This window comes from Moschus berezovskii, chromosome 2 (genome assembly GCF_049115385.1).
Source record: "Moschus berezovskii isolate FMDL1 chromosome 2, NW_MosBer_1.0, whole genome shotgun sequence".
Lineage (NCBI taxonomy): Eukaryota > Metazoa > Chordata > Mammalia > Artiodactyla > Moschidae > Moschus > Moschus berezovskii.
Genome location: NC_142461.1, coordinates 3,638,273 through 3,661,829, shown reverse-complemented (window position 1 = coordinate 3,661,829; position 23,557 = coordinate 3,638,273). Strand labels below are relative to the sequence as shown.

The 23,557-nt window shown below is 50.2% G+C and overlaps 1 protein-coding gene across 1 annotated transcript; it reads left to right on the top strand.

Annotated features, from left to right (window-relative positions):
• The first annotated feature begins 16,585 nt into the window (after positions 1-16,585).
• Positions 16,586-22,248, top strand: LOC148778444 (phospholipase A2, membrane associated). The gene is made up of 5 exons (XM_088841608.1): positions 16,586-16,710; positions 19,023-19,078; positions 19,263-19,407; positions 19,664-19,770; positions 21,858-22,248. Exons 1-5 carry the CDS (start codon positions 16,586-16,588, stop codon positions 21,998-22,000), a joined length of 576 nt encoding a protein of 191 aa, XP_088697734.1. The 3' UTR covers positions 22,001-22,248.
• The last annotated feature ends 1,309 nt before the right edge of the window (positions 22,249-23,557 follow it).

Sequence of the window (23,557 nt, the reverse complement as noted above, 5' to 3'; positions counted from 1 at the left end):
GCCATCGCAAAATTGTTAATGACGTGGAATCCAGCATTTTGTTCTGCATGGGGACCCACAAAGTAGGTAGCTGGTCCATCCCTCACTTGGATGCTACTTCCCCTCTTGTCATCCAAGGCTCCTCTGAGATATTCCCACCTTGACCAGAATTCTTCAATAATCTCCACCACAGCTGCTGGCTCTGTACAGTGGGAAAGGGCTCTAGGAAACAAAGAGTCCGTGGCTTTTCATAGGCTGAGTCCTCACCAGGAAAGAAGAGGACTCTTTCCTTCTTCCCACTGGGCTCTGCTAACCTTCCAGGATGTGAAATCTCTGCCTTCTGGCTCCTTAATTATATTTCATTGAGGTTTCTGTTTATTCGTTTCTTACATAACTTTCACATAAATGTATTGCCGCATTAGAAGTTGTTGTTTTTTAAGAGTATTAAATAATTTTTCCTCACAAAAGAAGATTAGGAATCAGAGTACAGAAAAAGTTCAGGCATAATTCTGATTTTGGAAACAATCACTTATGCACGACTAGCTCTTCTAATTATTAATAAATGAAAACATTTCTGAGCTTTGACTATCCTGTTTGAGCACGTCCATCACATGGAAAGTAACAGAACTTCCCCCGGGATGCTCCCGCTGACCCTTATCCATTTCTGCTGCCTCTTTCCTCTTGCTTCATCACCATCTAACACCCCACAGTTGACTCTTGAACAACAAGGATTTGAATTGCTCAGGCCCATTTATACACAGATTTTTTTCAATAAATAGACATATACACTACAGTACTACAAAAAGCTGGCTTAAAACTCAACATTCAAAAAACTAAGACCATGGCGGCCAGTCCCATCACTTCATGGCAAATAGATGGGGAAACAATGGAAACAGTGACAGACTATTCTCTTGGTCTCCAAAATCGCTGAAGATGGTGACTGCAGCCATGAAATGAAAAGACGCTTGTTCCTTAGAAGAAAAGCTATGACAAACCTAGACAGCATATTAAAAAACAGAGACAATCCTTCACTGACAAAGGTCTGTATATTCAGAGCTGTGGTTTTTCCAGTAGTCATGTATGGATGTGAAAGTTGGAACATAAAGAAGGCCGAGTGCCAAAGAATTGATGCTTTTGAAATGTGGTTTTGGAGAAGACTCTTGAGAATCCCTTGGACTGCAAGGAGATCAAACCAGTCCATCCTAAAGGAGATCAGTCCTGAATGTTCATTGGAAGGACTGATGCTGAAGCTCCAATACTTTGGCCACCTGATGCGAAGAGCTGACTCATTAGAAAAGACCCTGATGTTGGGAAAGACTGAGGGCAGGAGGAGAAGGGGATGACAGAGGATGAGATGGTTGGATGGCATCACCAAGTCAACGGACATGAGTTTGAGTAAGCTCCAGGAGACGGTGAAGGACAGGGAAGCCTGGCGTGCTGCAGTCCACGGGGTCTCAAAGAGTCAGAAACGACTGAGTGACTGAACAACAGTGCTACATAATCTGAGGTTGGCTGAAGCCATGTGTGTGGGGAATGGCAGATACTGGGGGCCCGCTGTGAAGTTACAGGCAAATATCTGATTGTGCAGCGGGTCAGTGCTCCTAACCCCCGTGCCACTCAAAGATCACTATGTATCATTCACCTGTTGTGTCTTTTGTTTTATAACCCGTCTCTCTCCACTAAAATGTAGGCCCCATGAGAGCACTTTTATTTTTTTATTAATGTACTCCAAGTGCTTAAAGTAGTTCTGGGATGAAGGTGGCTGTCAAGAAGCCAGACCACTGATTTTGAATTATTGGGGAAAATCCTGAGAAGATGGGAAAAGGCAGGGTGGTGTGTGACATCACCGGAGTCCTTGAGTGCTGGGACCTGGACACGGTGCCAGGGGCCACCAGGATATATGGGGGTGGGGCACGTTGCCTGCCATAGAAACAACAGCATTCCAAAGCTGAGGTACTTGACAGAAAGCCAAGGTCTAGCGCATCACCTCTGTACCTGCATCTAGGCCTAAAACAAATAGATGTGAGAGCAAAGATCTGTTGATGGGGAAAAAATGCAGAACCTAAACGTTGAGAATTATGTTTTATTGGGGGCTTTACAGAAGACTTCAGCCCAGATACATACTGTTGGGTAGTTCTGAGGACTGTCCTCAGGGGTAAGGGAGGAGTTGGGATATGTAGGAGTTTTTGCAAAAATAAGCAAACAAACAAAAAGCCTGGGTAGTTAAACACCAAAAGATATCTGCCAGCTAAAGGAAAACCTGATATCTCAAGTTAATAAATTTGGCACTTTTCTATGTATTAAAAGATGCAAGAGTCTGGAGTTGATGCAGTCATTCCGGTGATAAGCACCTTACCTACCTAGGGCTGGTACCCTGTTTTCCTCCTTTCTGAGTCCCCTCAGAGGGCACTGTCAGGGTGGCTGATGGCTTGATGGCCACAATGTCCTTGTTTACTGAGATGGCAGGGGGCATTCTTTGTCCTCAAATCCCATATTGCCAAGACCCATGGGGATCTTCAGAGGGTGTGTTTTTGCTAGGAATTTGTACCAGGAACCATGACCTGAGTAGCTTAAACAACAGAAATATCTGGTCTCTCAGTTCTGGAGCCCAGAAGTCTAAGATCAAGGTGTCAGTGAGGTTGGTTCCTTCTGAGGTCTGTGGGGGAGGGTCTGTTCCTTCCTCTCCCCAGGCTCTGGTGGTGACCTGGCCATCTTCAGGATTGATGGTGTATAGACGCATCCCCACCTCGATCTCGGCCTTCACCTTTGTGTGGGATTCTCCCAGTGAAGATGTGTGTGCACCTCTGTGAAACTTCCCCTCTTTCTGAAGACACCAGTCATCTTGCATTAGGTCCACCCTAATAACCTCATCCTAACTCATCACCCCTACAAAGGCCCTCTTTTCCAAATACAGTCACATCCTGAGGTCTTACTGGAGGTTGGGATTCAACGTAGGAATTTGGCTGTGACACGAGTCAACCCTTAATGCAGGTCTAGCTCTACAAGGAAACTATATTCAAGACGAAAGCGGCCTGGCATCGCTGCTAATAGATAGGTTACTGTAGTGTAAAGCCTGTGTTGGTTTTTTGTAAGGTATTTTCCTGATAACCTTCGATTGGTGCCTGATAACCTCTGGCTGCCAGGCATCCAGGTCAAAGATAGCTATCTAGAATCACACCATGCCAGCCACGCCTTTATTTTATGGATTTTGGTTAATCTGACTATCTGGGCCGCCTGGTTTTGTTTTGTGTTTCCTCTTCCTGAGCTTTGCATTACTGCTCATGTATTTTTAATCCACCAATTAAGAGTGAGCCAACAAAAGCCTAGGCCCCCACCCTCGACCCCAATAAAAGCAGAACCCCAGACCCAAGATCTCAGGCTCTCTTTACCCTCGACCTCGCTGTGGGGCTCCAGCTGCACTGTGTAACTTCCAGGTCATGTAAGTAATAAACCTTTATTCAAGGATTTCTGATAATTATCATGAAAGGGTATCCTGCAATCATAACAACCATGAGGTCTAATCCAGCCACTACACTGGTTTTTGATAGGTTGAGACCACCATGCTTGCTGCTCACTGATCTCAATGATCAATAGTTTAACAAACCAAAGTGTATTTCTCACTCATGCAAAGACCAAAATGTCTGCAGGACTCTCCTGGACAAGGGTCCTCCACGCGATGACTCAGGAACCCAAGCTGCTTCCATCTTCCAGTTCCGCCACTCGGGGCACAGAAACTGGGGCACAGGACACGGTCTTTACCTCACTTCTGCCCAGCGATGACCCTCAGCACTGATGCACACGTTTTGCTGGCAAGATTCGATCTCCTGAGCCTAACCTGGAGGGGGGCCTGGAGCATGTGGGGAGCAGGCAGAACGGGGATGGGCACCGTAGCCTCTGGTCTCTGGCTTTTGGGGGGTGGGTACTGGGGACTATTAACTGAAGGTCACACAAGCTAAACTCTTAGCAGCAGTGAAGGACTTGAAAAAGGCATCTATTTTGGAAATAGAGTCACTGTCTCCCTGAGGCTGAAGAAGAAAGAGCAGTAGATCCCAGGAGCATCCATCAGCGCCATCTCCAACAGGTGAGGACTGGGAGGAGGGGCGGCAGCCCATGCGGGGGGTGAGAGTACCAGGACCCCTGGACGTCTCTTGCTTTTTCTAGAAGGGGAGGAGGAGGAAGAGAGGAAAGAGGAGCCAGAAGAGAAGGTGGAGGTGCTGTTCCAAGTCAGGCGAGTACGTGTCCTCTGCCCCACTGCAGTTCTTTCCCTGCTGGGGTCCCCAGGGTCCCTGGGGGCGGGACAAGTTCTCATCACCTTCTGAGAGGTTCACGGGGGTCCTGGCACTTTGCGGAGGCTTAGCATGCACTTCCTGAATGACTGGTTTATGGAATGAATGAAGAACACCAACTGCCCTGATTCTTATTCCCACCTGGCTTACTTAGCAGCAGAAAGGAAAATCCTTGGTCAGCAGCAGATGGCCCTTGCCCTCTTCTGGAAGTGGGTTCAGGAGGGTCACACCCAGACCCTGTTATGGGAATTTATTCACTCAGAGAGAGACCCACAGGAAAGATGACAAACTAACCTACAATTTCAGCATCAGCTAGTGGAACATAAGGATGGAAAAACCTCAGTTCTGTACTGTTGATGAGAGGGGAAAAAAGAGGATTGCCTTGGGTGAGTGGCATGCCAAAGTCTGAGTCCACCAACTAAGGGGGGTATCCCCACCCCATCCCCTACCCCACCAATCCCCAAGCTCCCAGAGGGCTCAGCTATTTAACTGGAGTTAGGAACAAACAAGGTGCTCGTTTGGAGACACCAATTCAGGATCCTCTGAGAAGTAAATAGCCAGAAATGAATACCCAATCCCTGATTACTGGCCGCCTTCAAGGTTGCCTACAGTGTGTGTGTGTGTGTACGTGTGTATGTGTACATGCATACATCCATGAGCAGAGCCTGCACATGCCTAATTTGGTATGACAGGAAAGCATGTGTGCACAAGTGCGCTGTGTGCACACGTAAATATATTGTGTAAAAGGTTGTCCACAGTAGTCGATGAGCATTGAGTGTGTATGTGTACATGTGTGTATACGTGTGTGTATACGTGTGTGTATACGTGTGTATGTGTACGTGTGTGTGTGAGTAGTTGTGTATTTGTGAAAGTGAAAGTCACTCGGTTGTGTCCCACTTTTTGTGACCCCATGGACTATAGAGCCCATGGAATTCTCCAGGCCAGAATACTGGAGTGGGGAGCCTTTCCCTGCTCCAGGGGATCTTCCCACCCCAGGGATGAAACCCAGGTCTCCCGCATTGCAGACAGACTCTTTATCAGCTGAGCCACCAGGGAAGCATGTACATGTTTAAGGTTTGAAAGAGAGGGTGCTGCTTTAGTTCTGGAGAAAAACACGGCGGATCCAACTCCATGGGTGGAGTTCACAAGCCTTGACTCCAGTGTGTGGGGAGTAAGATATACCTACTGGGGGACACTACACACAGCCTAAGACCTCGGGGGTCTCCCAGTTTGGAGGGATGACCCAATCACAACCTTCCAGGTGGGTGAGGAGCACAGAGGTCTCTGCAGTGTCTCATGGAGGGGAGGGGGTTCTTGACCAGTGAAACTCAACAAAGCTGGGAAGCGCCCCCTCCACGTGTCCTGTGTGCCTGATGAAGGCAGTCACGCTGGACCCTGCCTGGAGTTGAGGAGCGTGTCTGTGAGTTCTCTGAAAGACGTCTTCATGTGAGCAGGACAGCAGCGGCCAGGGCAGATGCCGGCACCACCTGGGAGGGTCTGTCTGTGATTCTCTCAGCATGAAGACCCTCCTGCTGCTGGCATTGACCATGGCTGTCGGTAAGGGTTGACAGTGACCTCTTACCAGAAGGGAAGCAGCCCATGGAGGGAGGCACCTCCAACCCCAGCTTCCATTCCCACTGCATCTGGCCCTCTCTCAGTGGGAGGAAGAGAGGTTGTCTTGTGGGGAGCAGGAGAGACAGAGAGGACTCAGCGTCCCAGGCCCCATCACCAGGCAATGTCCTTCCAGCCCTGCTGCAGGTCCGTGGAAACCTAGCAGATTTTCAGAAAAAGATCAAGTACATGACAGGAGGAGAACCTGAGACCACTGATGGCTTCTGGGACTGCTCCTGTGCAGTGGTGGCAGAGGATCCCCCAAGGACGCAACGGATCGGTGAGGCCACCCTCTGCCCTCCCATCTCTGCCCACTTGTGGCCCCGGCTGGGGTGGGAGCTGAAGTCTCGTGTTAGTATTCCATGATCAAAGAACCCCAGGAAGTCCCCTCTCAAAAAGCAGCCAGCCTGCTAGAAAACTCCACTCTAGACTATTCAAATGTGCCTGGGTCTCTGCCCAGAGCCAGTGGGTGTGACCTGGGGCCCTGGGATCTCTGGAGATTGGGGGCAGCCCCAATAGCACAAGCTCATTGCAGGTGCTGCGCAGGGCATGACTGTTGCTACAGAAAGCTAAAGAATCGTAGGTGTGGCACCGCATCCCTGAAACACAACTTCACTCTCCGCTGGGACCTAATCGTCTGCGGTAAGAAAGAGTCCTCTGCCTCCACCCAGCCTCCGCTGTCCACTTTTCTGAGTGTCCTCTGTGCTGGGCACCAGAGGTAGATGCTAATTCAAAGGGACAGTGGCCCTGCCTCAAGGAGCTTGCAGAGGACTGCTGCTAAGTCACTTCAGTCGTGTCCGACTCTGTGCGACCCCAGAGACGGCAGCCCACCAGGCTCCCCCGTCTCTGGGATTCTCCAGGCAAGAACACTGGAGTGGGTTGCCATTTCCTTCTCTGTGCGGAGGACTGAGGAGTAACAAAAGTGAAATTACAACATGGTAGATTCTGATAGGAAGTAAGGAAAAGGACTCTGAACACCAAGAATGCTGACCTCCAAGCGGAGTCTTCCAGGCTGTGAGGGGTCGGGGGAAGGAGGGTTGGGGACATCCCAACAAGAGGACACAGCGGGGTCCAAGGGGCCAGCGGGAACCATGGTGATTCTGCGCTGATGAAAGGAAATGTGAGGACAAGACGGAGCGGTGAGAGATGATGCTGGAGAGAGAGAAAGGGGCTCAAGTCCCCAAGGCGACACTGTATTTAGATTTTGTCTGAAAGAGTTAGGGAGTTCTCAAGCAGAGACATGGCATATTCAGGTTTCCTTTGCAGAGGGCTGACTCTGGTTGAGTGTGGAGACGGAGGAAAGGGGGGCCATCGTCAAGACGCAGACAAGAGACAGAAAGCTGTCGACCTTTAGCAATGGTGGGCCAGGATGCAAGCGGTGGAGAGTGCCACTGTGATGGGCCCGAAACAGGTCACCTGAGCTTGGTGCTTGACTGGGAGCGCTTGGAAGGCTATACCACCGTGTGGACGGTACCACTGGGAAGGCCTGGTAGGAGCAGGCAGGAAGACTTCCACTGGGAACACGTTGAGTTTGGAAACTTCCAGAACACCCAGGGGGATGAGCAGCAGGCAGCTGGATAAAGAAACACACAGATGAAGGGAAGGTCTGAACACAGATGCAGGAGGTGGCCACAGAGAGCCGAGAGTTGGATGGACCCACCCACTTGATGTTTAAAGGCCCAAAAAGGAGAAAAGCAAGGAGGTCAAGGAGTTGGGCGAGGAGGAGATGATTAACAGCAGCCAGTTTAACAGAGGGGTCTGACAGGATAAGGACGGACTGGGCTCCCTGGATTTAGAGGCAGGAAGGCCACTGAAGAATCAGTGGGAGTTGCTCCCATGGGTCTGTGAAGGCAAAGCCAGATTAGAGAGGGTTGGAAAGTGGGTGGGAGGAAGAGAGGTGGCAAGTGTAGACAACCTTCTGGAGCGAGTTCGGCCATGAAGGGGGGCAGAGGCGGGCAGTGGCTGGAAGAGCTTGCCTAATGCCCCAGACAGCTGACCCACGAGTGGGATTTTGAGAAACCATGGACTTTTCCTTAGCAACCTGAGGTTTCTGAGATCAGAAATAATGTCTTCCTATCATGACCTTTCCATAAGGTCATGTGTCTTTAGCAGGCTCTGGGTCAGTTCAGTTCAGTTCTGTCAGTCATGTCTGACCCCATGGACTGCAGCATTCAAGGCCTCCCTGTCCATCACCAACTCCCCGAGTTTACTCAAACTCATGTCCATTGAGTCGGTGATGCCATCCAACCATCTCATCCTCTGTCATCCCCTTCTCCTCCTGCCTTCAATCTTTCCCAGCACCAGGGTCTTTCCAAATGAGTCAGTTCTTCGCAACAGGTGGCCAAAGGATTGGAGTTTCAACTTCAGCGTCAGTCCTTCCAATGAATATTCAGGACTGATTTCCTTTAAGATGGACTGGTTGGATCTCCTTGCAGTCCAAGGGACTCTCAAGAGTTCTCCAACACCACAGTTCAAAAGCATCAATTCTTCGGCGCTCAGCTTTCTTTATAGCCCAACTCTCACATCCATACATGATTACAGGAAAAATCATAACTTTGACTAGATGGACCTTTGTTGGCAAAGTAATGTCTCTGCTTTTTAATATGCTGTCTAGGTTGGTCATAACTTTTCTTCCTCCATACTTCCAAGGAGTAAGCGTCTTTTAAATTCATGACTGCAATCACCATCTGCAGTGATTTTGGAGCCCAAAAAAGTAAAGACTGTCACTGTTTCCATTGTCTCCCAATCTATTTGCCATGAAGTGATGGGACCAGATTCCATGATCTTAGTTTTCTGAATGTTGAGTTTTAACCCAACTTTTTCACTCTCCTCTTTCACTTTCATCAAGAGGCTTTTCAGTTCCTCTTCACTTTCTGCCATAAGGGTGGTGTCATCTGCATATCTGAGGTTATTGGTATTTCTCCTGGCAATCTTGATTCTTTTGTGCTTCCTCCAGCCCAGTGTTTCTCATGATGTATTCTGCATATAAGTTAAATGAGCAGGGTAACAATATACAGCCATGATGTACTCCTTTTCCTGATTTGGAACCAGTCTGTTGTTCCATGCTTCCTGACCTGCATACAGATTTCTCAAGAGGCAGGTCAGGTGGTCTGGTATTCCCACTTCTTGAAGAATTTTCCAGTTTGTTGTGATTCACACAGTCAAAGGCTTTGGCATAGTCGATAAAGCAGAAATAGTTGTTTTTCTGGAACTCTCTTGCTTTTGTGATGATCCAACGGATGTTGACAATTTGATCTCTGGTTCCTCTGCCTTTTCTAAATCCAGCTTGAACATCTGCAAGTTCACAGTTCACATACTGTTGAAGCCTGGCTTGGAGAATTTTGAACATTACTTTCCTAGTGTGTGATGAGTGCAATTGTGTGGTAGCTTGAGCATTCTTTGGCACTGCCTTTCTTTTGGATTGAAATGAAAAGAGGCTTTTTCCAGTCCTGTGGTCACTGCTGAGTTTTCCAGATTTGCTGGCATATTGAGTGCAGCACTTTCACAGCCTCATCTTTTAGGATCTGAAATAGCTCAACTGGAATTCCATCACCTCCACTAGCCTTGTTCGTAGTGATGCTTCCTAAGGCCCACTTGACTTTGCATTCTGGCTCTAGGTGAATGATCATACCATGGTGATTATCTGGGTCATGAAGATCTTTTTTATATAGTTCTTCTGTGTATTCTTGACACTTCTTCTTAATATCATCTGCTTCAGAAGGCTCTGGGTGACAAGCAACAAGATGCCCACTAACAGAGGCTCAGAGAGTGAGGAAGTCTGACTCTCCTGTAACAGAGTCTGGGAGAGGGCAGTGCCGGGGCGGGGGCAGCTCCTCAGCTGTGTTGCCAAGGAGTCAGTCTTCTCCCAACCTTCTACTGTGCCACACTGGCAATGTGATTCCAAGGCACACTTAGAGTTCCAAGAGTTACGGCTTCACCTTACAGAAGAGGCTTTCCCTTCACACATGGCTCTTTGTGGAGAGGAAATTCATCCTTCTCAGGAGCCCCCAGCACACTTTCCCTTGTGGCTCATTGGTCAGGGCAAGGTCACGTGCTTCCCCTGCACCAATCAGTGCAAAGGAAAAAGGGGTGATGGTGACTGGCTTACACTCACCAGGAACCATCCCCGACTCCAGGGAACGGGGACTTTGCACCTAAACACATCTGCTGGGGAGGAGAAAAAGACAAAGCTAACAGCAAGGCCTGTCACAGAATCCCGGTTCACTGCTCGTGTCCCCATCAGACGGGGTATGGGCTTCTGAGTGTAGGAATTCTGTCTCCCCATCAATCAGAAATATCTGGACATTGGTGCTTGTCCCAGACTAGAAATTCTGGGAGAACACAGGCTGTGTCTATTCCCTCAGGTTTCCCATGAGAAACCTGAGAATATTAACCAACCATCCAGTGTTTGGTCTTCCTGGGTGGTGCTAGTGGTAAAGAACCCACTTGCCCATGCAGGAGAAATAAGAGACTCGGGTTCCATCCCTGGGTTGGGGAGATCCCCTGGAGAAGCGAATGACTACCCACTCCAGTACTCTTGCCTGGAGAGTTCCATGGACAGTGGAGCCTGGTGGGCTATAGTCCATACGGTCACAAAGAGACAAAGCTGAAGCGACGTGGCAGATACATGCATCCCATGTATATTTTCTTGTGATTTCAGAGGATCCGGACTACTGTAAGCATCAAGTGTGTGAGTGTGGTCAAATAGCTATCATTTGTTCTGCAAGAAACAAGAAGGCCTATGATAAAAAGCTCCAATACTACAGCAACCGTCAGTGCAAAGGGAGTGCGCCCAAGTGCTTGAGAAGCCCCTGAGCCTGGACACCTTGCCTCCTAAAGCCGAGTTTGTACCTTGGCACCCCACTCCCTAGCCTAGCCACATTCCCTGGCAAATGAAGGAACCCTCTCTCCCATCCTAGATTCAAGCCAGGAGGTCTTCTCCCCCAAACAGAAGCTTCTGTCCAGAAGGAGATGCTCAAGTCTGGGCATGAATGCCCAGCCCCTTCCCCCCGCTTCCTTGGGAAGCAGGCAATTTTTCCACCATTTCACTCCTCTTCAAGCCCAATGTCATGTTTTGCTGTGGCAGCTACACTCCTGGTTGACTCTTCAGAATAAAGCAATTCATTTGGCAAATTGTGTACACGTGTGAGTGTATGTGAGTGTGTGCGTGTTGTGCCCCTGGCTCTTCTAGTGCAAGAACAAACTAGTACAAGGCAGCCAAGTGTAAAGGGTTGAAAATAGCAGCTTGAGAGTCAGAACGGCTGAGTCAGATCCCCACCACCACTTCCACAAGCCCAGTGCCCTTATCTAAGCAGACCCCACTTTGGAGCCAAGCGCACAGGCTTGTTAGAGGTGGGAAAGGGGTACTGGGTGTGGAGCACTGGGCCTGGCGTGTCCGCATCTGTGCTTCTCACCAGGAGTAAAACCCGGGCTTCCAGCCTCCTTCCCTGGGCAAGAGCAGCTCCTGCTGGCCAGCTGGGGGCAAACAGCAGGACTGCTCTCGATCTGGGGGAGGTACAGTCCCGTCTCCTGTAAGGTATGGTCTTCTCCCACGTTGCCAGCCTGCTGAAGGTGGGTCAATGTACTGGGAATTCAGACCACCACCAGGACCCTCAGGGCGCTTGTCCCCTCACCAGGGCTGGCTTCCTGGGCTTGTGACCCAGGCAGAGGCCCAGTGGGCACGGCGCCTAGTCTACGACTCTGTCCCAGCATCGCAGTGTTGTTCATGGTGTGGAATCCTGTATTTAATTCTGCACTGGACCCACAGATTACACAGCTGGCCCTACCCTCAGTGGGATGCTAATTCCCCTCTTGTTTTCCTGGGTTCCTCTGAGATATTCCCACCTGGGCCAGAATTCTTTAATAATCGGCATCAGAGCCGCTGGCCGTGTACAGAGGGAAGGGGCTCTAGGAAACAGAGTCCGTGTCTTTTCATGGGCTGAGCCTTTTTGAGAAGGGAGTCTTTCCTTCCTTCTTTCCACTGGGCTCTTCTGTCCTTACAGGATGTGAGAGCTCCCCCTTCTGGTCGCCTGACTGTATTTCAATGAGGCTTCTGTTCATTCGTTTCTTACATAACTTTCTTGTAAATATATTCCTAAATTAGGTTTGCTGTTGTTATTTTTTAAAGAAGAGTAATGAATATTTTTTCCTCACAAAGGGAAGATTAGGAAACAGAGTACAGAAGACGTTCAGCCATAATCCTGATACTGGAAACAACCACGGAGTCTTGACTCTTCGGATTGTTAAAAGTTGAAGAGCCCGTTCTGAGTGGTGGCTGCCACGCGTGAACACACCCACCCTCTGTGAAGCAGCAGCCGTCTTACCCGTGACTCTCGCCACATCCCTCCATCCCTGCTGCCGTCTCCTTCTTGCTTCACCTAATATTCCACAGTTGACTCTATGTTTTAACCCTTTATTTCCTATGGGGTATGGCCAATTAACAATATTGTGACAGTTGCAGGTGAGCAGCGAAAGGTCTCAGCCATGCACACACGTGTACCCATTCTCCCCCAACACCCTTCCCGTCCAGCCTCCTAACTTGAAGCCTCCTAACTTGATGGAACTTATCCATCTTAAATATAGCAGGGCGTACGTGTCCATCCCAAACTCCCTAACTATCCCTTCCCCAGCCTTTCTCCCAGCAACCATTAGCGCGTTCTCGAAGTCACGGGTGATTCTTGAACAACAGGATTCGAGTTGTGCAGGTCTGTGTACACTAGGATTTTTTTCAATGAGCAGGCACTGCGGTAATACATAATCCGCGGTTTGTTGAACCCATATATATGGGGAATCATGGACACCAGGAGCCCACTGCAAAGCTATGCACAGATTCTGACTGTGCAGAAGCTCAGTGACCCAACCCCTGTGTCTTCCAAGGGTCAACTGTATATCATTCACCTATTACGGCTTTTGCTTCATTGTTTGCCTCTCTACACTAGAAGGTAAGCCTCATGAGAGTATTCTTGTTTTTTCACACTACACTCCAAATGCTTAAACACTCTTGGATGAAGGTGGCTGAACAAGATGCTAAACCATGGGCTTTGAATTCTTAGGAGAAAACCCTGAAAAGATGGAAAAGGAGAGGCAGTGTGACATCACCAGAGTCCTTGAGTGCGGGGACCTGGACATGATACCGGGGGCCACCAGGATGTAAGGGGTGGGGCAGTCTGCCTGCTGTAGAAGCAACAGTTGTGAAGCTGAGTCGCTTATCAAAGGCCAAGGTCTGGCCCATCACCTCTCAACTTCATTTAGGCCTAAAGCAAATGGCCATGAGAGCAAAAACCTGTTGATGGAAAAAAAAAAAAATGTAGAAACTAAACGTTGAGAAATATGTTTTATTTGGAGCTTTACTGAGGACTTCAGCCCAGATACAGTCTTTCACTAGCTCTGAGGACTGTCCTCAGGGGTAAGGGAGGAGCCAGGATATATAGGAGGTTTTTCAAAAATAAATAAATAAACAAGAGCAAAGAAAACTTGGTAGTCAATCTTCAAAAGATTCTCCCAACTAAAGAAATACCAGACATCTCAAGTTGACGAATTTAGTGTTTTTCTATATATGGGAAGAGGCAAGAGTCTGGGTTTAAGGATATTGCCCCTGTGATGTGCACCTTCCTACCTAGGGCCAGGACCCTGTTCCCATCCTGAGTCCCCTCGGGGGGTACTGTCAGTAGCGGCTGATGCCTTGATGGGCACACATCCTATTTTACTGAGAGGGCAGGGGCATTCTTTGTCCAACAGCCCAGATTTCACAGACCTACAGAGATCCCCAGAGGTTCTATTATTTGCTAGGGTGGTGTACCAGGTACCACAAGCTGGTGCCAGTGGTAAAGAACCCACCTGCCAGTACAGGAGATATAGAGACATGGGTTCAATTCCTGGCTCAGAAAGATCCTCTCGAGGAGGAAATGGCAACCCACTCCAGTATTTTTGCCTGGAGAGTCCCAAGGACAGAGGAGACTCGTGGGCTACAGTCCGTGGGGTCCCAAAGAGCTGGACCGACTGAAGGGACTTAGCACACACACTGCCACCTGAGCAGCTTAAGCAACAGAAATATCTGCTCTCTCAGTTCTGGAGCCCAGAAGTCTAAGATCAAGGTGTCAGTGAGGTTGGTTCCTTCTGAGGTCTGTGGGGGAGGGTCTGTTCCTTCCTCTCCCCAGGCTCTGGTGGTGACCTGGCCATCTTCAGGATTGCTTGGTGTATAGAAGCATCCCCACCTCGATCTCGGCCTTCACTTTCGTGTGGAATTCTCCCAGTGAAGATGTGTGTCTGCATCCAAACTTTCCCTTCTTTTAAGTCATCTTCATTAGGCCCACCCTAATAGTGTTAGTCACTCAGTCATGTCGGACTCTTTGTGATCCCATGGACTGTAGCCCACCAGGCTCCTCTTTCCATGGGATTCTCCAGGCAAGCATGCTGGAGAGGGTTGCCATTCCCTAACCTTATCCTAACTCATCATCTCCACAAAGATCCTTTTTCCAAATAGAGTCACATCCTGAGGTCTTACTGGAGGTCAGGACTTCAGCGTAGGAATTTGGTGGGAACACATGTCAGCCCTTAATACAGGTCTAGCTCTTCAAGGCAACTGTATCTTCAAGACGAATGCTGCCTGGGATGGCAGGGAGTCTGTATAGCTGGGTTACTGTGGTGTCAAGCCTTGAACCCGAGCGGGACCCTCTGGTCTTCGCCCCGCTACATCCTCTGCCTGCCTTTTGTCTGTGCAAAAACCTCAGCCAGAGAATAAGTTTAATCAGAGAAGTGAGCACAAGAAGGAGCAAAGGAGACCAACTGATCATAATGTAGCCAGGGAGCAGGCCAAGGACGTCCAGTGCCTGCTCAGGCTGCACAGTCTTCGGAGTCATCGCCTGCACTGCTCAGGCTGCAGACAGTCTTCGGAGTCATCGCCTGCACTGCTCGGGCTGCAGACAGTCTTCGGAGTCATCGCCTGCACTGCTCAGGCTGCAGTCTTCGGAGTCATCGCCTGCACTGCTCAGGCTGCAGACAGTCTTTGGAGTCATCGCCTGCACTGCTCAGGCTGCAGACAGTCTTCAGAGTCATCGCCTGCACGCTAATGCATAGGTGCTGAAACCCCCACCAGGTGGAAGAAGTTAGCTCTAGCTGTGATATCAGCTGCCACAATTCTGAGAACTGTCCTCACGGAAGTGGAAACCAACCAAGCCTGGAACTAGAGATTTCTTGCACCTGAAAGAATCGGGATGACACTGGTTAGACCACTGATGACCAATTCCAAGATGATATCAGAGCTGGCTGTACTGTATCTGTGTGTAGCCCCTCTCCTCGGCCTTATGGGCTTCCCTGGTGGCTCAGTCGGTAAAGAAACACGCCTGCGATGCGGGAGACCCAGGTTCAATCTCTGGGTTGGGAAGATCCTCTACAGAAAGAAGTGGCAACCTGCTTCAGTATTCTTGCCTGGGAAATCCCTTTGGACAGAGAAGCCAGGCAGGCTACAGTTGTTGGGGGTCACAAGAGTCAGACATGACTTAGTCACTAAACCACCACCCCTGGGTTCCTCTGTCTATGAAAGCTCCTGCCACCTGATTGTCTAGTGAGGAGAGCAGGCATTTGGACAGACATCCATCCTCTGCACCACCCACCACCAGGTTGTCAGCATCCAAAATAAAGCAAGCTTTCCTTTCTACCAACTGGCCTCTTTGTTGGCTTCTGAGCAGTGAGCAGCCGGGACCTGGGTTCTGTAACATCCTAACAGTTGTTTGGGGAGGGTTTGTTTGGGTTTTTGTAAAGTAAATTCCTGATAACCTTCAATTAGTACCTGACAAGCTTTGATAAGTGCCTGATGTCCTCTGATTGCTAGGTATCCGCTTCAGTGATGGCTATCTAGAATAAACACCTTGCCAGCCACATGCCTATAGTGACCTTGCCAGGGCCATATGCCTCCCCTCACTAAGGCTCCTTTGTATTAGAGATTTTGGATAATTTGGTTCTTTGGGGTCACCTATTGTTCCTCTTCTCTTGCTTTACACTGACGCTCACATGGTTTAGATTCACCAATAAGGGGAGAGCACACAAAACCCTAGGCCCCGCCTTCAACCCCAATAAAAGCAGAACCACAGGCCAGTGATCCCCAGCTTTCTGTCTGCCCCTGACCTGCTGTGGGATCCCAGGTGCGCCGTGTAACTTCCAGGTCCTGTAAGTAATAGACCTTTATTCTTTCAGAGTTCTCTGCTGATCATTGCTGAAGGGCATCGTGCAGTGGTAACAACCCTACTGTCTGGTCCGGCCACCACGCTGGCTACTGAGGGGTTGCGATCACCATGCAACAGTTGTGCTAGTCACTGATCTCAAGGATCAGCGGCTTAACACAACCAACTTGTATTTCTCGCCCAGGCAAAGACCACTGAGGGTCTGCAGAACTGTCTCCAACAGGTGTCCTCCAAGGTGTCCAACAAGGTGTCCTCCAGTGACTGAGGGATCCCAGCTGCCTCCATCCTCTGCTTCCACCAGGAGGGGTGGAGAAAGACTGAGGCGTTGTATACGGTTTTCATCTCATTGCAGCCTGGCAGTGGGCATCAGCATTGATGCCCACGTGTGTTCTGGCCAGATTCAGTCTCCTGAGTCTAACCTGGATGGGGACCCGGAGAATGTGGGGGGAGCAGGCTGAATGGGGATGGGCACCATAGCTTTGGCACACTGGCTTTTGGTAGGGGTGTGTTGGAGAGTGTTAACTAAAGGTTATGGGAACCAAATTCTTAGCAGTGTCAGAGGGCAGGAAAAGGGCATCTGTTTTTGAAATGAAAGCTACAATCATTGTCTCCCTGAGGCCGAGGAAGCGAGAGCAGCCAGCCCCGTCTCCAAACAGGCAAGCACTGGGGATGAGGTGGCAGCAGTTTCAGGGGAGGGAAATGCCAGGACAGTCTGACATTTTCCCAGATGGGGATGGGGAGGAGAGGAGAAGAAAGAGGAACAAGAAGTGAAGGTAGAAACTCTGTCCTCAGTCTGGGGAGGGACCATCTGCCCCACTGTGGTCCTTTTCCTGCTGGACAAGTTCTCACCACCTCCTGAGAGGCTTCCATGATTCCTGGGACTTTGCTGAGGCTTAGAACGTACTTCCTGTGAATGGCAGGTTTATGGAATGAATGAATACCAGTAAATGCCATGCTTCTTATTCCCAAATAGCATATTTAAAAAAAAAACAAAACCTTGTTCAACAGCAGATGGCCATTGCCCTCTCCTGGAAGTGGGTTCAGGAAGGTCACACCCAGACTCTATTATGGGAATGTATTCACTCAGGAGTAAGACCCACTGGAAAGATGACAAAATATTCTAAAATTTTGGCATCGGCTAATGGCACATAAGTTTTTTTCTATCCTCAGCTCTGTCCTGCCAGCTGATAAGAAGAAAAAAGAGGATTGCCTAGGGGCTGAGTCATGCCAAACTCTTAGTCCAGTAACTGGCGGTATCCCCACCCCATCCCCTATCCCACCAAACCCCAAGCTCCCAGAGGGCTCAACTGTTTAACTAGAGTTCAGAATAGACAAGGCAGTCACTTTAAGAAGTCAACTTGACATCCTCTGAGAAGCAGATATCCAGAAGCGAATACTCAGTCCCTGATGACTGCCCACTTTGATGAGTGGCTGTGTCCTGTGTGTGTGTACTGGTGTATGTGTGAATGTGTGTGTGTGAGTGTGCGTGTGTGTGTACACGTGTGCATGTGAGTGTGTGAGTGTACAGGTGTGTGTGAGTGTGTGTACTGGTGTGTGTGAGTGTGTATACAGGTGTGTGTGAGTGTGTCTGTGTACAGGTGTGTGTGAGTGTGTATACAGGTGTGTGTGAGTGTGTATACAGGTGTGTGTGAGTGTGTGTACTGGTGTGTGTGAGTGTGTATACAGGTGTGTGTGAGTGTGTATACAGGTGTGTGTGAGTGTGTATACAGGTGTGTGTGAGTGTGTGTACTGGTGTGTGTGAGCGTACAGGTGTGTGTGAGTGTGTATACAGGTGTGTGTGAGTGTGTGTACAGGTGTGTGTGAGTGTGTGTACTGGTGTGTGTGAGTGTACAGGTGTGTGTGAGTGTGTATACAGGTGTGTGTGTGTATACAGGTGTGTGTGAGTGTGTGTACTGGTGTGTGTGAGTGTGTATACAGGTGTGTGTGAGTGTGTATACAGGTGTGTGTGAGTGTGTGTACTGGTGTGTGTGAGTGTGTCTGTGTACAGGTGTGTGTGAGTGTGTGTACTGGTGTGTGTGAGTGTGTGTACTGGTGTGTGTGAGTGTGTATACAGGTGTGTGTGAGTGTGTGTACTGGTGTGTGTGAGTGTGTATACAGGTGTGTGTGAGTGTGTATACAGGTGTGTGTGAGTGTGTGTACAGGTGTGTGTGAGTGTGTGTACTGGTGTGTGTGAGTGTGTATACAGGTGTGTGTGAGTGTGTGTACTGGTGTGTGTGAGTGTGTCTGTGTACAGGTGTGTGTATGTACATGCAGGCACCCATGAGCACAAGCCTGCACGTGCCTGGTTTGGTGAGACAAGAAGGGATCCGTGCACAGGTGTGTTGTGTGGGAGCGTGAATATATTGTGCACACTGATGTCTGCACTAGCAGGTGAGCATGGAGTGTGTGCACACGTGCACATGTATGAGTGTAGATGTGTGTTCTAAGTGTGAGGGTGAAGGAGGAGGTGCTGCTTTAATTTTGGAGAAAAACACTGAGGATCCAACCCCATGGGCGGGATTCCCAAGCCTTGGCTCCAGTGTGGGGTGACAAGCTGCATCTACTGGGGGAGGCACAGCCTACACCTCTGGGATATCCCAGTTTTTTGGTGGGATCTCCCAGTTTGGTGGTGGGATCTCCCAGTTTGGTGGGATGACCCTGTCACAACCTCCCAGGAATTCTCAGGAGGATGAGGAGCATGGAGGTCTCAGCAGTGTATCGTGGGGGAGAGGTGGTTCCGACCAGTGAAATGTTTAACGAAGCTGGGAAGCGCCCCCTCCGCGTGTCCTGTGTGCCCGATAAGGCAGTCCCGCTGGATCCCCCCGGGATGGATGAACGTGTCTGTGATCTCCTTTAAGGACTCTCGTCATCAAGATCGTTGAATATGAACAGGACAGCAGGGCCGGGGCAGAAGCTGGACCACCTGTCAGAGGATGTAGGCTGGTCTGTCTGTATTTCTCCCCCACAGAACCCTCACCCTCAGCATGAAGACCCTCCTGCTGCTGGCAGTGATCATGGCCATCGGTAAGAGTTGAACCTGACCTCTGGCCACAAGGGCCTCAGCCCAGGGAGGGAGGCACCCTCATCCCCCAGCTTCCCTTCCCACCGCATCTGGCCCTTTCTCAGAAGTGGGGGCAAGGGGGTGGCAGGGAGAGGCAGAGGGAGGTCGTAGGGTCCCAGGCCCCATCACCAGCTGCTGTCCTTCCAGGCCTGCTGCAGGTCCATGGAGGTTTGCTGGATTTCCGGAAAATGATCAAGTTCACCACAGGAAAGGAGCCTGTGACCAGTTACAGCCTCTACGGCTGCTACTGTGGAGCGCGTGGCAGAGGAACTCCCAAGGATGCCACAGACTGGTGAGGCCACCCCAGCCCTCCCTGCCCTCTGCCCACTTGTGGCCCCAGGGGGGCCAGGAGCTGGAAAGCTCCTGTTATCCCATTTGCACAGAACCCCAGGAAGTCCCGGCTGAAGAAGCAAGCAGACTGTTAAACATGCTGCTCTAGACTGTACCCATGTCCGGGGGTCTCTGCCCAGAGCGCGGGCCTGAGACCACAGGACACCGGGCTGCCTGGAGCCTGGGGAGGCAGCCCCAAGAGCACGGTCTTGTCACAGGTGTTGCAGAGCGCGTGACTGTTGCTACAGAAACCTGAAGAGTCGTGGGTGTCGCACCAAGTTCCTGAAATACAACGTTACTTACCAAGAGGACCAGATCATTTGTGGTAAGAAGGAGTCTGACACTCCTCTCAGCCTCCTTGGCTCATTTTCTCCTCCTAGACACTCCGCCGAGGGCCAAAGGTAGATATGAAGGGACAGTGTCCCTGCCTCAAGAATCTCACAGTGAACGGGAGGTAAAGAAAACCAGCATACAACACGGTAGACTCCGCTAGGAGGTAAGACAGCTGGCGGGGCTCTGAATACAGCCTGCGGCTCAAGGAAGCTCCCTGAAGATGGTGAATTCTAAACCGAGTCTTCAAGGCTGAGAGGAGTCAGGGGAAAGGAGCACTGCGAGCGTCCCAACAAGAGTCCAGCGGGCCAGAAGGAACTGCAGGCATTCCGGGCTGCAGAAAGGAGACGCGAGGAAGAGGCCGAAGGATGAGCGAGGATGCTGGAGAGACAGGGAGGGGCGAGGCCAAGCTCCCAAGGCCATGTTGTACTTAAATTTTGGTCCTGAAGCGGCAGACAGTCCTTAAGGAAAGGAGCTGGAACCCAGAACTGCATTTCAGAGGCTCTGGCCAAGTGTGGATGGAGATACATAGAAGGGGGAGCCGGGAAAAGGCTGTTGCCATCGTACAGAAGAGACGGGGAGAGCTTGACGTATAGCAAAGGCGGTCAGGATGGAAGAGGTGGAAAGTCCGGTCAAATATCTTTGAGATACAATCAGTGGAGCTCGGAGGTGGACTGGGCAGGGTTCCTGGGACTTGTTGGTTGGCTGCACTGCTGCGTTGGTGGTACAACTGAGGAGGGCCCGGTAGGAGAGGGCAGGAGGGGCTCCGCTGGGAGCGTGTTGAGTTTGGAAGCTTCCAGAACATCCAGGGAGATGGGCAGCAGGCTGCCCATGAACAAACTCGCAGCTTAAGGGACAGTCTGAACAGATTCAGGAGGCAGAGAGAGGAGTGTTGGAGGTACCCACCCATCTGGTGTTTAAAGGCCAAGAAAGGAGACAGGGGGTGGACAGTCAGAGAAGGAGGAGAGGAGACGAGCAGGTCAAGGAGTTGGCCAGGAGGAGAGGGTTAACAGAGGGGTCCTCAGGACAAGGGCTGACGGGCTCCTTGGGTTTAGAGACAGAAAGACCACTGAGGACCTCAGTGGGAGTTGTTTCCATGGATCTGTGAGGGCAAAGCCAGATTAGAGCGGGTTGGAAGGTGGGTGGGAAGTGAAGCAGAGACAGGAAGGGTAGACAAGATTCTAGAGCAAGTTTGGCTGTGGAGGGGAGGAGACAGATGGGTGGTGGCTGGAAGGAATTGTCTGGTGCCCCAGACCTGCTGACCCGTGAGTGAGGTTTTGAGAAACCATGGACCATTCCTCAACAGCCTGAGGTCTCTAAGATCAGAAATCATGTCTTCCCATCATGGCCTTCCACAGGGCTCTGTGGCTTTAGCAGGCTCTGGGTGACAAGCAACAAGATGCCCACCTAACAGAGGCTCAGAGACTGAAGAAGTCTGACTCTCCTGTAACAGAATCTGGGAGAGGGCAGTGCCGGGGCGGGGGCAGCTCCTCAGCTGTGTTGCCAGGGATCCAGTCCTTTCCCAACCTTCTGCTCTGCCACGTTGGCAATGTGATTCCAAGGCACAGTCAAGGGCTCCAAGGGTTATGGCTTCACTCTGCAGAAGAGGTTTTCCCTTTCCACGTCTTTCTCTTTGAGAGAGGAAATCCATCCTTCCCGGAAGTGCCCAGCAGACTTTCCCTTGTGGCTCATTGGTCAGGGCAAGGTCACGTGCTTCCCCACACTAATCACCACAAAGGAAACAGGGATGGTCATGACTGGCTCCCTATCAAGACCCGCTCCCAGACCTCAGGGGCCAGGGGCTATGGGCCTGCACACATCTGCTGGGGAGAAGAAAGTGTCCAACAGCAAGGCTTTTCACAGAATCCCAGTGCATGACTGCTGGTGTCCCCATGAGACGGGCTGTGGGCTTCCTGAGGCCAGGAATTCTGTCTCCCCAGCAGTCAGAAATACCTGGACATCGGTGCTTGTCTCAGACTAGAAACCCTGGGAGACAAGGAGTTGTCTTTCCCCCCAAGAATTCCCATAAAAATCCATAGACTATTAATGAACATCCATTCTGTTTATTTATTGTGATTTCAGAGGATACGGATGATTGCAAGAGTCAACTGTGCCAATGTGATAAAATAGCTGCCAATTGCTTTGCAACAAACCTGAAGACCTATGATAAAAAGTTCCGCTTCTACAACAGGTTTCAGTGCCGAGGGACTGCCCCCGCGTGCTGAGGGCCCCCCATCCTGGAAGCCTTACCGCCAAACGCTGTCTCCTTCCCTAGCACCCGACTCTCTACCCTAGCCATGTTCCTTGGCAAATGAAGGAAAACCCCTCTCCCACCCTAGAGACCAGCCAGGAGTCCTTCTCTCTCCAGACAGAAACTTTCCATGCAGAATGAGAAGCTCAAAGCCTGGGTGTGTATACTGGCCCCTTTCCTCTGCTTTTTTGGACAGCAGGATTTTTCCTCGTTTTCTGCTTTTCTTCAAGTCCAAAGTCACGTTAAACTGCAACAGCTCCACCCCTGGCTGGCTCTTCTGAATAAAGCAGTTCACTTGGCAAACTATGCGCATATGTGTGTGTTTGTACATGTACTCATGCACACCCGGGCATAAGCACTCACATTACCCCAGGTCCTTCTACTGTGAGAACTCACTAGTGCTAATACAGTAGCACAAGTGTAAGGACGTGAAAACACGAACTGCAGCGTCAGGCTGGCTGAGTCAGCCCCACCACCACCACTCCCCCGAGCCCCAGTAACCTCATCGAAGTAGAGGTCTCTTTGGTACCAAGTGCACAGGCTTGTTGAAGTAAAAGGGATCACAGATAAAGCACTGGGCCTGACATGTCTGCCTCTGTCATTATTGCAAGCAAAACCCAGCCTTCCACCTCTCCCACACTGGGTAAGGGCAACTCCTGTTGGCCTTTTGGGGAAAAACAGAAGTGTGTTCCTGGTGTTTGTTGGGTCTATAGTCCAAGCCTCTAGTGAGATACGTTCTTCTCCTGTGTTGCCAGCCCAGAGGTGGGTCAGTGAAACACTGGCCACCAATGGGACTCTCAGGGCACTTATCCCCTCACCCAGGGCTGGCTTCCTGGGCTTGTGACCCAGGCAGAGTCCCAGTGGGCACTGCACCTAGTTTACTGCTCTGCTCCAGCCATCTCAAATTGTTAATGACTTGGAATCCTGCATTTTATCCTGCACGGGGACCCACAAATTTGGTAGCTGGTCCTGCCCTCACCGCTACTTCTGCTTTTCTAATCTAGGGTACCTCTCAGATATTCCCACCTGGACCAGAAGTCTTCAATAATCTCCACCAGAGCTGCTGGCTGTGTACAGTCGGAAGGGCTCTAGGAAACAAAGAGTCTGTGGCTTTTCATGGGCTGAGTCCTTACCAGGAAGGATGCGGAGTGTCTTCCCTTCTTCCCACCGGGCTCTTCTATCCTTATAGGATGTGATAACGCACGCTTCTGGTCCCCTGACACTGTTTGACTGAAGTTTCTGTTTATTCATTTATTACAGAAGTTTCTTTTTGTAGGCTTCCCTGGTGCCTCAGACTATAAAGAAACTTTCTGCAATGCAGAATAACCGAGTTCAGTCCCTGGGTCAGGAAGATCCCCTGGAGAAGCAAATGACTACCCACTCCAGTATTCTTGCCTGCAGAATCCCATGGACAGAGGAGCCTGATGGGCTGGAGTTCATGGGGTTGCAAAGAGTTGGACATGATTGAGCAACTAACACTTCCTTTTGTAAATGTATTTTCAAACTAGTTTCTTTAAAAAGCAGAGCAAAA

Excerpts from the sequence above, each read along its gene's own strand:
- LOC148778444 (XM_088841608.1), top strand. The coding sequence starts at position 16,586 with ATGGGAACCAAATTCTTAGCAGTGTCAGAGGGCAGGAAAAGGGCATCT. Across the intron at positions 19,408-19,663 it reads CCCAAGGATGCCACAGACTG|GTGTTGCAGAGCGCGTGACT; the intron begins GTGAGGCCACCC and ends GTCTTGTCACAG. Across the intron at positions 19,771-21,857 it reads AGAGGACCAGATCATTTGTG|AGGATACGGATGATTGCAAG; the intron begins GTAAGAAGGAGT and ends TTGTGATTTCAG.